The sequence below is a fragment of the Penaeus chinensis genome, chromosome 25 (assembly GCF_019202785.1).
Source record: "Penaeus chinensis breed Huanghai No. 1 chromosome 25, ASM1920278v2, whole genome shotgun sequence".
Classification (NCBI taxonomy): Eukaryota; Metazoa; Arthropoda; class Malacostraca; order Decapoda; family Penaeidae; genus Penaeus; species Penaeus chinensis.
Genome location: NC_061843.1, coordinates 7,704,605 through 7,718,232, shown reverse-complemented (window position 1 = coordinate 7,718,232; position 13,628 = coordinate 7,704,605). Strand labels below are relative to the sequence as shown.

Below are 13,628 nucleotides of genomic sequence, written 5' to 3'. Positions count from 1 at the left end.
GAAGAAGAACGTAAAATTAGGTGTAATGAAAATGGAATGTGTAAAAAAAGAGAAAGTGGCACCTCAGTGTATGCGAACGCGCCCTTAGCAGGAGAGTGGCGATACTCCTGGCTGCTCGGCATCGCCACCGTCGCCCGCAGCACCGGCAGGAGGGTTCGGGGTTTTTCGCCCAAACTTGGCGAACGGAGAGAACGCGACGGGTCGCCGCCTCTCGATAAGAGTTGGGACTCCCCTATCTAACCCCGCAAGGAGACACGCGCCCCCATCGCGTGCGTGTATGCGTGTATGTGTGTGTATATGAGAGAGGGAGAGAGGGAAAAAATAGATAGACAGACCAATAGATAAACAGAAAGGTAGACAAATAGAGAGCGAGAGAGAGACGAATGGATAGATAGCCAAATTTATGACAAAAGTCATAGAAAAAACGGAACATAACGTACACGAAATCCCCCTCAAATGGTGGTCATGTTAGAACATTTATTGTTTGTGATTTCGATCTTGTTTGTGTTTAAAATATGTTTGTGATTTATTGATTTCTTGTTTGTGATTTATTGAATTCTTGTTTGTGTTTAAAATTTGTTTGTGATTTATTGATTTCTTGTTTGTGATTTATTGAATTCTTGTTTGTGTTTAAAATTTGTTTGTGATTTATTGAATTCTTGTTTGTGTTTAAAATTTGTTTAGTTCATGTTAATGATGGTTATAGTGTATTTAGAGTGTGCTTGGTGTGTGCGTGTGTTGGGTGCCTCTCGGGTGTTATTCGTGTATGTCAGGAGCAGAGCGTATTAATGTTTTTTTTTTGCTGTGTTCCAAGGTTGCGAATTTTACGTGTTACATATGATTATTAAATTAGAATTATCGTTAACGTTTTCTTTCATCCATATTATTATTCTGAAAAGAGGGATAAAAGATCAAGATGGACTGAATCATACCATGAATATTAATTAATATATACCCTCTCATATAAATATATGTATATATATATTTATATATATATATACATATATATATATACAAATACATATTTATATATATACACACACAATTATAGATATATGTACATATATCATACATGCACATACACACATATACATAAATACATATATATATATATGTATATATATACACACACATATATATATATATACACACATGTATGTTCCCATGTGCGTATTGTACACGTGTTTATTTGTTCGAAGCACACAGTGCGCCAAATAACAGTATCCCAACCAAATTCGACGATCCACTGAAGCACTGCTAAGGGAAATTTGGTGAGGTGAAATAATTTCACGGTGTTTTGAGCATCATGTTTGTCATTGTTGTTAGCAAGGACATTGTGGAATAGAGATCCAGTATAGACATTAAAACAATTCGTACATGCCCCGACATAGAGAGGTGCTTGTAACGTTTAAATCTTTCCTTTCATGTGCTGTACCTTGAAGACCATGCAACGTCGAAGCCGCTACTTCAGCTTTAATAGGGGCTTGTCAAGGCTAGACAATTATGCGTCATTTTTTCCGCCTGTTTCATATGGATGCGCTTGTGTACACCCGCCATCATAATGTTCTAAATAAAGCCAATTTATCCTAATTGTTCAGTGTGATTCCACTCGCAAACTGGCAATTACTTCCCAATTACAGCATGGGAATTGGCACAACATACCCGAATACCAGATCAGCCTTCCAACCCCAGTACCAGATTTGCAAGCTGGAGGAACCGAGGCCTTGTCCGCTCTGAAGGTGACTCTCTCGTGCCCTATTTGTCTCCTGAAATATTCAGCACAGGATTCCCTCTGCAGGCTCTAACGTCTGTGTCTCTCAGGAATGTTGACTTATTATTATATTATTAACGCCATTAATTCGTTGTCTCTGGTTACTTACTGTTTTATTTTGTTAGTCCTAGGGTGTTGGAAATATGTAAATTGAATCTCTCTAATGATTATTCAATCAAGTAGAAAAGATTAATATCATTAGCACGGTATCTATTCATTATCTAATGGAAGCGGAGAGTCATGGATACAAAAAAATACATATAGATTCCCTCGTTGTTCGATTCCACGATCTCATGCATGTTTCCGTGCCTTTGAAATCTAAGGTATGTGATATCAGGAATGTGACTACGTGATTGTTTGTGATTGCGCGCGCGCGCATGTGTGTGTGTGTGTGTGTGTGGAAGCGAGTGAGAGAGTGAGTGAGTGAGTGAGTGAGTGTGTGTGTGTGTGTGTGTATCTGAAAGAAGGAGAGAGAGAGAAATAGATAGACAGACCAATATATAAACAGAAAGGTAGACAAATAGATGGATAGATAGACAGACATACAGAGAGAGAGAGAGAGAGAGAGAGAGAGAGAGAGAGAGAGAGAGAGAGAGAGAGAGAGAGAGAGAGAGAGAGAGAGAGAGAGACGAATGGTTGTTAGATAAATAGATAGATAGAAAGAGAGACAAATAAAAAGATAGATAGAAAGATAGACAAATAAGAAGATAGAGAGAAAGATAGACAAATAAAAAGATAGATTGAAAGATAAATAAAAAGATAGATAGAAAGATAGACAAATAAAGAGATAGATAAATAGATAGATCGATAGAAAAATAGATAGATATATTTATAGACAAAACTACAGATAGATAGACAAAGAGATAGATAGATCGATAGACAAATAAACAGACAGAAAGATTGAGAGAGAGAGAGAGAGAGAGAGAGAGAGAGAGAGAGAGAGAGAGAGAGAGAGAGAGAGAGAGAGAGAGAGAGAGAGAGAGAGAAAGAGAGAGAGAGAGAGACAGACAGACAGACAGACAGATATGAAGAGAACGAGAGCAAGACTCAAACAAACAAACAAAGATTTAATCAAATAGAGAGAGAGAGAGAGACAGAAAAAGAAGGAGAGAAACAAATAACGAAAAGGAGAACGCAGACAGATAAACAGAAAGAGAAAAGGAGACAAGTGACCCCATATCGAGTACCCGACAAGACCTTCTTTCCCGCTGGTGACTCTGGCTTCGTCCTCGTCTTGACACTAATGACTTCCCCGTTGTCATTTAGACTTGGACGTGCTCTTTTCACTGCTTCATTATAATACTATATCTTGTGCTCGTCAGTGTATTTTACTCGTTAGTGTATTTTACTCGTCAGTGTATTCTACTCGTCAGTATATTCTACTCGTCAGTGTATTCTACTCGTCAGTATATTCTACTCGTCAGTGTATTCTACTCGTCAGTGTATTTTACTCGTCAGTGTATTTTACTCGTCAGTGTATTTTACTTGTCAGTGTATTTTACTCGTCAGTGTATTTTACTCGTCAGTGTATTTTACTCGTCAGTGTATTTTACTCGTCAGTGTATTCTACTCGTCAGTGTATTTTACTCGTCAGTGTATTTTACTCGTCGGTGTATTCTACTCGTCAGTGTATTCTACTCGTCAGTGTATTCTACTCGTCAGTGTATTCTACTCGTCAGTGTATTCTACTCGTCAGTGTATTTTACTCGTCAGTGTATTTTACCCGTCAGTGTATTTTACCCGTCAGTGTATTTTACCCGTCAGAGTATTTTAATCGTCAGTGTATTTTACTCGTCAGCGTATTTTACTCGTCAGTGTATTTTACTCGTCAGTGTATTTTACTCGTCAGTGTATTCTACTCGTCAGTGTATTTTACTCGTCAGTGTATTTTACTCGTCAGTGTATTTTACTCGTCAGTATATTTTACTCGTCAGTGTATTCTACGCGTCAGTGTAGTCTACTCGTCAGTGTATTCTGCTCGTCAGTGTATTTTACTCGTCAGTGTATTTTACTCGTCAGTGTATTTTACTCGTCGGTGTATTCTACTCGTCAGTGTATTCTACTCGTCAGTGTATTTTACCCGTTAGTGTATTCTACCCGTCAGTGTATTTTACTCGTCAGTGTATTCTACTCGTCAGTGTATTTTACTCGTCAGTGTATTTACCCGTCAGTGTATTTTACTCGTCAGTGTATTTTACTCGTCAGTGTATTCTACTCGTCAGTGTATTTTACTCGTCAGTGTATTCTACTCGTCAGTGTATCTTACTCGTCAGTGTATTCTACTCGTCAATGTATTCTACCCGTCAGTGTATTTTACCCGTCAGTGTATTTTACTCGTCAGTGTATTTTACTCGTCGGTGTATTCTACTCGTCAGTGTATTTTACTCGTCAGTGTATTTTACTCGTCATTGTATTTTACTCGTCAGTGTATTTTACTCGTCAGTGTATTTTACTCGTCAGTATATTTTACTCGTCAGTGTATTTTAACAGTGAGTATATTTTACTTGTCAATGCATTTTAACAGTGAATATATTCTACTCGTCAATATATTTTACTCGTCAGTATGTTTTAACAGTGAGGATATTTTACTCAATATGTGTTAACTGTGAGTATATTTTACTCGTCAATATATTTTAACTATCAGTATATTTCACTCAATATATTCTAACTGTCAATATATTTCACCCGTTAATATATTTTAACTGTCAGTATATTTCACCCGTCAATATATTCTAACTGTTAGTATATTTTCACTCGTTAGTGTATTTTAACTGTCAGTTTATTTCGCTAGTTGGTATATTCCATAAGTTGGTATGCTTTACTCGTCCGCATATACTATTCGTTGGTATATTTTACACCTGAGTATGTCTTACTCGTCAGAATAATTTACTCTTTTGTATATCTTATTTTTCAGTATCTTTTTACCAATCAGTATATTTCACTCATCAGTACATCTTACTCGTCACTATATTCTACTCATAGTAGTATACTTTACTTGTAATAATTGACTTCTGAAAGTATATTTCGCTCGTGATTGTATATTTCATTTATAATATTATACTTTCTTCATAGTTTACTTATTCGCAAAAGTATATTTCATTAATTATAGTATACCTTAGTCAAAACAGTATAATTTCCTTGCAATAGGTTAGTTTAAGGCTACTTCCAGTATTATATCTTACTCATGACAATATACTTCATGGCAAATTCTAGTTCTTTAAGTATACTCTACTCATGGTAACATACTTCACTCGCATTAATATACTCTGTGCTGTTCTTCTCAATTCTTTGTTACTGGTCTAGTAAAATAAAGAAATTTCGAAAATCGTTCTCACTTTAAATAAGTGAAATTCTTTATTTTCTTTAAGATACAGTTTTAGCCAAGGGGAGTGTAGGTCAATAGGGGGTAAATAATAACAAAAATAATCGTGATAATGATAATACATGTGTGGATGATGATGATGATGATAATAACAATGATAGTGGTTATAATGATGGACTTGATAATCATGTTGATGACGATGATTATGATGATAACGATAACATGATAGAGATCATGATAGCAGCAGTGGTACTAATAATATTGATGATGATAATGATAACAATAAAAGCGTTAGTAATGAAACTATGACCACCAGAAACAGTAACAATACTAACAACAATACCAATGATTACAAGTGCATCCTCCTCCTCCTCCTCCTCCTCCTCCTCCTCCTCCTCCTTCCACCCCTCCGTCAGTAGTATTGACACACGTAGCTGAAGGCCGTGGAGCAGAAGTAGTCATCCAGCGGGGGCGTGCGGGCGGCGGAGAGCACGAGACAGTTCTGCAGTCTGCCTCCGTCAGGTTTCCCGGGTCTCCAGAGAGAGGAGTTGACGGGGCGGCCCGACAGCCACCTCCAGTTACCTTCGTCGTCGGCGTCCGTCCCGCCCAGCCACAGGTATTTCGCGTCTAAAGGGTGAAGGGGGAGTTAATGGGGGGTAAGGTGCGGGATGGGGGCGAGGGGGAAAATGGGGGGGTTAGGTTAGGGTATGGGAGCAAGGGGGTATGAGGTGGACGTGGGTATAGTGGTAAGTAGGTAAGAGGGTATGGGGGTGTGTGTGAAGTGGGTGTGGGTATAGGGGCAAGGGGGTGAGGTTATGGGGTGGGTAAGAGGGGTAAGGTGGGTAAATATAGGGGCAAGGGGTGAGGCAAAGGACACAAAGGGGGGGAAGAGGATATAGGGATAAGTAGGGAATTAACGGGTATGATTGTTAAGAGGCAAGGGTTTGAGTGGGGTAGAGATTAGGCAAAGAGGCAAGTGGGCAAGGAGCATGAGGGAAGGGAAGAAGGAGAGGAGGTGCAAGTGGGCATGGCGGCAGGGGTGTAAGTGGGCATGGGGAGTAATTGGCCACGGGGGCAAGGTGGCATAGGAGCAAGGGAGTAATTGAGCATGGGGGGAAGGTGGCATAGGAACAAAGGAGTGAGTAGGCAAATTGGGCATGAGGGCAGGAGGAAGGTGGGAACTATGGGGCAAAGATAGGGGGCAGGGGGTAAGTGGGCAAGAAGACAAAAGACCATCTTACAACTCTTTTTTTCCCTCTTAGATTTCAAGAACTCCAAAAAAATAAAAACTCCTAAAAAAGCTTGTTCATTTTAAACATTTTCCAACTAGTGATTTCGTGTGGATTAAACTTTTATTTCTACCGTTGGCGTTCGTGAAATGCGCATGTAAAATTGAATTGTCTTTTCTGGCAGTTTGTCGGATTAGAATTGCATATAGCGAATTTTATAAATGAGAACCTGCACTATAGAGCCACAATACTTTATTGCGTTTTAATGTTAAGCCAACATTTGGGACTACAATAAAATCAAGTTGATATCCTGTTTTTATGCGATGGAATGAGGGTCCGTTGCTATTTTTGATATGACATTTAAATGTAGTTCACGCTGTCCATATGTGCGTATTACGTCATTAATTCTTGAAATAACCGATTGTTATCAAGCTGTTATTCAACTGTCCAATTATCCATATTGCTTTCGGAACTGACGTATTGATCTCTTAAATGTGTAACAATATTGTCAGGTCATTCTGAGAGACAGAGGATACGGTATTTATTACTATAATAAATACTGAGAGACTAGCAGTGTGTAAATGACACGCGAGTTGAAAGAGAAAGTAGTCTAACGAATACACAATGAATAAATAAATAAAACAACGAAGGCAAGGAAAGGAAAACACACTTCTACGCTGACGGCCACTTCCCTTTTATCACTCCGAAGATGCAATAAAACCAAATAGACCCCCCGGCGTGTCTCCCTGCGCTTCCCGTCGTTGTTTTGTTCACAGGCAGTAAGCATATTACCTGATTTTGCATTGATATATTCCTTCAGTTCGTTCACATCCCTCGGTGTTGCCAGGTCGCCGCCGATGTACCTGCAAGCCGTCCGCGCCTCAGCCCATGGCAACATGTCCGCGCTGATGTGGATACACTGCTTGAAGGCTTTATTGAACGCTGGATGACACGACTCTGGAGGAAGGGGCGTGGATTTGAAGGTGATTATGGGGTGGGAGAAATATTGTAATAGTCACGGTGTCAGGTGTTGGGAATGGTGGCGGTAACGAGGGAGGGGAATACGGTGGTAATTTGGGAATGGAAGTATAAAGGTGATGTCGGTCTGGTGATGGACCTCATGATGTGAGTCTAATAATTCGAGTCCCATGATGAATCTTATGATGTTAGTCGCGTGATGAATCTCATGATGATATTATTGGTGTGAGTTTGATTATATAATATAATATGTGTTGATGATCTCTACTGTAAGGAAAAGCTTTCTGTCGGTTATGAACCTTTCAGTACATAAATTCAGTCGGTTTTCATACTCCACATTCAAACACAGATAATATCTAAAAAGATAAAAGCTAAGTATATTTTCCCTTTTGGTTACCTACTACCCTCAAGTACAAGATATTTTAAGCAGCAAGTTAACTACTGAAGCGCCATATGTCATATCTCCCACGATATAAAAAGGAACAGAAGGGAAACGAACGAGAAACTTGGAAGAAGCACAGTCCTGGCGAGGCGACGCACTATCCTCGCCCGAAGTACCGATAATGAGAAAATGCCTCGTGCTGTGATCCGCGTCTTGTCAAGGAGCAAATCACTTTCGGAGAGCTCTCGGCGTTCTTGGAAGATCCTCGTTTGAAATCGCGAGTTTTGTTCCGTCTTCCCTCGCTCCTTTCGGTTGAAAGGAGGGGGGGGGGGAGGGGGAGGGGGATGGGGGAGGGGAGGGATCCAACCACGTGTGTGGGACGCCCTCGCTCGCACTCGCCTCGTGTTTCATTATCCTGTGCGTGCGGCGCCGAAATGAGTTCGTTCCCCTCGAGGAGACTACAAAGTGTTTAGTTTCTCGGCGCTTCTTCAGGACCTTTGTCTTTTTGCGTCGTTCGCGCCCGTCGTGGCAAAAGCTCGCAAAAACCGACTTCTTTCCGGGCCTCACAAAACTCTATTCTCTTTCGTCGGAACATTTCCTAAGGATATTTATTTTTTTCTTCTGCTTTTTGATCTTGAAAAGTTGTTTCCCCCGTTTATTACAACTCGCTCGAGTTATAAGTATCATTAAGAAGTGAATTATGTTACGCTGTTTTCATAACAAATTATTCTAAAGAACTCACCGTCAGGATTTAAGACTCTGATGGTTATCCTGAGGTCCTGAATCCTCGCCTGCATCTCGGCGGTGCCGTTCTCGCCGCTGACCTGCGTGCGCGACCTGCGGGAGCTACCGTCGACGCATCGGTCTTCCGGGACGACGCACTTCGAGACCGGAAGCACCGCCGCACAGGCCGTGTTGTCGGCCGCCTCGACGCACAGCCCGAAGCCGTCCAGGAGCGAAGGATGCCACGTGTACTCGTCGGGGCACGTGTGGTGGACCTGCCGGAAGGCGGATCGGTCGGCGTCCAGGACGCATTCGAAGTACCGACGGCAGTCAAAAGGATCGGGAAAGCGGCCTTCTTTTTGGCAAGTGAACGCGAGGTTGCGCCACTTGCAAGGGTCCTCGCACTGCGCCGTCTGTTCGTTGTACATAAGGCCGGAATGGGTGCTGTTGTTGCAGGAATGCGGACTCTGGACCCAACCGTTGATGTTGTAAACACAAGTGTAAAACTGTGAGCAATTTGCGGGGTTCGCGAAAACGCCGATGCTCGTGCATGCAGGCAGATAATATCTATTCCTGCAGCTGGATATACCTTCGTCAAAGACATCTCCGCGAGGACACTGGCGCATCTCGGGGTCTTCGTTGGCCTTCCTGCAGAAGAAATAGTCCTCTTGACTGTACAGATCTCTACTAAACGCATTTGCCTCTTGGCAGGTACAGTTCACAGGGTGGTTCGGGTAACAAACTGCCCCGCCGAATTCCAGCCTCAGGTCGCAGAAGTCTCCAGAACGACAATACTCTGGGTACGCCTTCCCGTCGATGCACTGGATCAGGGTCTTGCAGGTGGCGCAGAAGAAGCCGTTTCGGTTCTCGGGGCAGACGAAGTCGTAGGTCTCGTCTCGCTCGAGCATTCGTCCCCTTCGCTGCCACGGTCGGCATTCGTCCTCCTGGAACGAGAGAGAACAAATAATAAACCAATGATTACATAGTAATAATCAACACATAAAAAACAAATAAGCAAACATATAAACAACAGAAAAAAGCAACAACAATAACTACAACACCGCCACCACCATCACCACCACAACCACTATCAACATAACTGTTACAATGATTGCTACCCGACGAGTTAATGGAAACACACGTCATTATCTCCTATTACTTCATATAAACCCAGTAATCCCTATTTTTCCATCGACGAAACACACACAGCTAAGTCAACAAGTTAAATCAGATGATTAATTGAAAGAACAAGCTTTTCCTTTCGTTATAATCCCTTCGTATTATCATGATACATAAGGGATAAACTTGTGAATATGCATGGAAGAAAGAACGTGATTTTGTATCCTTTGGATCATAATTAGTCGGCCATTAGTGTATAACCCCAGAACGTAATTAAAACTTTTTAATGCGGTTCGATAATTCATAGTAGGACTGACCTTTTTTCGCTTTTCATTATCAGGATACAGTTGAAAGACGTTAATGATAATCTCTGAAAAAATACACCATGCAAAAAAAAAAAAAAAAAAAAAAAGAACAACAAGCACATTAATCCTATGTTTATCTTCAGTTCAATAGTTTCATTCCTCTTATAGGGTTCAGCTATTACGAGTGCAATAATGTTAATAGCATTGCAAATATTACTACTCCATATGTAGGCTGAAACTATTCTATTGCAACGACTAAAAATAGTATGTTACTGCTGGAGAGAATTCTACATTCACTCTCTCCGCTTTAATTATGTCTGCCCCGATATTTAATTCCGTACTTTGGTACACCAGCTATTGAACCATTGTGCTCATTACGAGGTACAAAATGAGAGAGAGAGAGAGAGAGAGAGAGAGAGAGAGAGAGAGAGAGAGAGAGAGAGAGAGAGAGAGAGAGAGAGAGAGAGAGAGAGCGAGCGAGCGAGAGAAACCCATCAGACAGAGCGAGCGAGCATCCCTTCCTTTCCCCTTTCATCCCCTGTGTCTCCCCGGTACCTCAACACAGCAAACCTTGCCCGTTTGGAACCTCACGAAAGAGAGAGAGACGCCATGCGGGAGATTCGTCCTCTGTCACAGTGCTCACCGCGTACCCAGGAACGCCAGGGACTAAAGCACCTCGCTTGCGTTGGACAAGGCGTGGGAACGGGTTACAGGGATCACACAACGAGGGGAAAGTCGGTCCCTCGAGTCTTTGGTTTCGGAAGGACGTGGTGGGAGTTTCGACGTTGTTTAAAATGTAGGGTCTGTCTGTAAGCTTTTAAGAGAGACATGGAGGGAAATAGGGAGGGGAAGAGAGAGAGAGAGAGAGAGAGAGAGAGAGAGAGAGAGAGAGAGAGAGAGAGAGAGAGAGAGAGAGAGAGAGAGAGAGAGAGAGAGAGAGAGAGAGAGAGAGAGAGAGAGAGAGAGAGAGGGCGAAAGGGAGAGAGGGCGAAAGGGAGAGAGATGAAGAAATAGAGCGAGAGAGAGATAGAGGGAGAGAGAGGGAGATAGATAGATAGATAGATAGAGAGATAGATAGATAGATAGATAGATAGATAGAGAGAGAGAGAGAGAGAGAGAGAGAGAGAGAGAGAGAGAGAGAGAGAGAGAGAGAGAGAGAGAGAGAGAGAGAGAGAGAGAGAGAGAGAGAGAGAGAGAGAGAGAGAGAGAGAGAGAGAGAGAGAGATAGAGAGAGAGAGAGAGAGAGAGAGCGTGGTGGGTGCGGAATAGACAGATGAACAGATAAACAGATATATGAACACATATATTGACAGACAGATAGAGACGTTTAAAGCCAGCAGCATTCAGCATGACATGAGCGTTCATTTTCAGCTCTCGTTGAACCTCACTGCTGTGTTCAATACATTTCACTCCAGAGTATTATAAAATCAATAATTACGTTTGAAATTGCTGCACAGTGTCAAAACCTACGCTCTCTTTTAATGTGACCTAATGTCTGGTACATAATTTTCTACATGGATTTATTTTAGATAGATCGATCGATAGATAGGCAGAATGATAGATTGAGATATATAGATAGATCGGTAAATAGAGATAGATATAGGTAAATAGATAGATAGATAGATATAGATATAGGTAAATAGATAAATAAATAGATATAGGTAAATTGAAAATTAGATAGATATATAGATAGATGGATAGATAGATAGATAGGTAGAGAGAGAGAGAGAGAGAGAGAGAGAGAGAGAGAGAGAGAGAGAGAGAGAGAGAGAGAGAGAGAGAGAGAGAGAGAGAAAAGAGAGAGACCGTCACCTTTCTCCAGTCGAAGAGGATTATCTAGGGAATCGAACACCACATTATAGCCAGCCGAAGAAAGCATATATGGGTAGCAACACCTCTTTCCTATCTACGCCTGCCTTTTACAGTCATAATTTCAACGAGTCTGTTATAGCACTTTCAACATTTTTCAGATTGATAGGCACACAGCTGAAATAAAAATGCTGTGTCCATTTTGTTTCTGGTCCTATAGTCCTTGCACTGTTGCAACAAAAGAGCATTCGGAACTACGTTTGTTGCTATGGGTAAAACAAACAACAATGACTACAATGGCTTTTACTTCTCTGAGGCATCGTATCCCGTGCAATAGTTATTTTCCTCGCTCTTGCTACAGCTTTCAAGTTCAAGTAACTTTCATAGTGACAAATGTAGAAAAGGTATGAATGAGACTGAATACCTTTACAATGCAAGAGTTGTATATGACCGGTTTCGATTATATCTGCGTCAGATATACATGTATTTCAGAAGAAGATATACTCGAAACCGGGCAAAGACATCTCTTGTATTGTGTATTGTATTGATTTATTCTCATTCATACTCCGCCAACATTTCCATAAATATTCCCGCACCATTATACAACGTGGAAAGAAAACTGACACATGGACAGTGTTCTTTGTGACAGGTGTATAAAACGTAGGAATGAAAATGAATATCTTCACAGTGCAAGAGATGTATTTAACCGGTTCCGATTACATCTTCGTTAGAAATGCATGTATTTCCGACGAAGATATAATCGAAACCGGATATTCACTCTCGTTCCCGTTTTTCTAAAAGTTTGCTTGCATATGTGAATAACTTAATTTGACTGAAATAACTCCAGAGGATCTCAAAGTAAAAACAAGAAAGAAAAACGACAGTTGATTACTTATATTGGTAATTTCTACTTATTGAGAATAATATATATCAAATATCAAATACTATTCATTTATCAATCTTCATACTTTTAAATTCTGGTCAGTCCGATTATGGAAAGGAAACACAAACAGACACAAGGACAACAACAACAACAGCAACAACAACATAAAAACAATGAGCAATAGTGGCAAAGTTGTTATCCATTAAACTGCAGATCCCGATGTAAGGAAAACAAGCTTAAGTACACACAAAGAAAGTTCCGACGGACAAAAACTTTACGCGTGCTCCCCCCCCCCCCCCAAAGGATATTCGTGTGGGTTATCACGTCACCTTGTGTTTAGTAGTCACGCACAAGAAAAAAAAAAAAACTACAACAGCGCACAAACATATGCACGCACGCACTAGACGGACGTGATCCTTCTCCTCACTATGGAAGAGACATGTATTCGTTGAGGATGCCAGAATGCACAGAGATATGATATATATATCTTAATCTATTTACACACACACACACACACACACACACACACACACACACACACACACACACACACACACACACACACGCGCGCGCACGCACTGTCACGCATCCATCTGCCTGTCTACTTACCTACGTATCATTCTATCTACCTACCTATTACCTATCTACCTACTTATTACCTGATTACATGTCTGCCTGCTCACTACTTTATCTTTCTATCTAGTTCTTTCTCCCCCTCTCTAAGTCTGCCTCTGTCTCTCTGCCCCCCCCCCCCCCCTCTCTCTCTCTCTCTCTCTCTCTCTCTCTCTCTCTCTCTCTCTCTCTCTCTCTCTCTCTCTCTCCCTCTCTCTCTCTGTACGTATCTACCTATCTACCTCTCTTCCCTCCCTCTCTGCCTACCCACTTACTTACCTGTACGTATTTTTCCATCACTATACTATTTTATAACGGCTGTATAAAAGCTTTGGTAAAAATAACCTTTATTTCCATTTCTTTCTTTCATTCCTCCTTATCTTCCTTTCTTCTTTCTTACTATCTTACCTTCCTTTCTTCTTTCTTTCTTTCTTACCTTCATTTCTCATTTCTTTCTTACCTCTTTTGTTCTTTCTTTCTCTCTTCATTTACCAA

At 41.1% G+C, this 13,628-nt stretch overlaps 1 protein-coding gene across 1 annotated transcript in view; it reads right to left on the bottom strand.

Annotated features, from left to right (window-relative positions):
* Window positions 1-5,505: 5,505 nt before the first annotated feature.
* The window catches only part of LOC125038598, a 12,262-nt gene continuing 4,139 nt past the window's right edge, over window positions 5,506-13,628 (bottom strand). The window contains exons 4-6 of the mRNA XM_047632135.1: window positions 8,425-9,349; window positions 7,115-7,279; window positions 5,506-5,720 (exon numbers count right to left, since the gene is read on the bottom strand). Of these exons, the coding sequence (XP_047488091.1) occupies window positions 5,506-5,720; window positions 7,115-7,279; window positions 8,425-9,349 (1,305 nt within the window). The remainder of the gene's footprint in view (window positions 5,721-7,114; window positions 7,280-8,424; window positions 9,350-13,628) is intronic.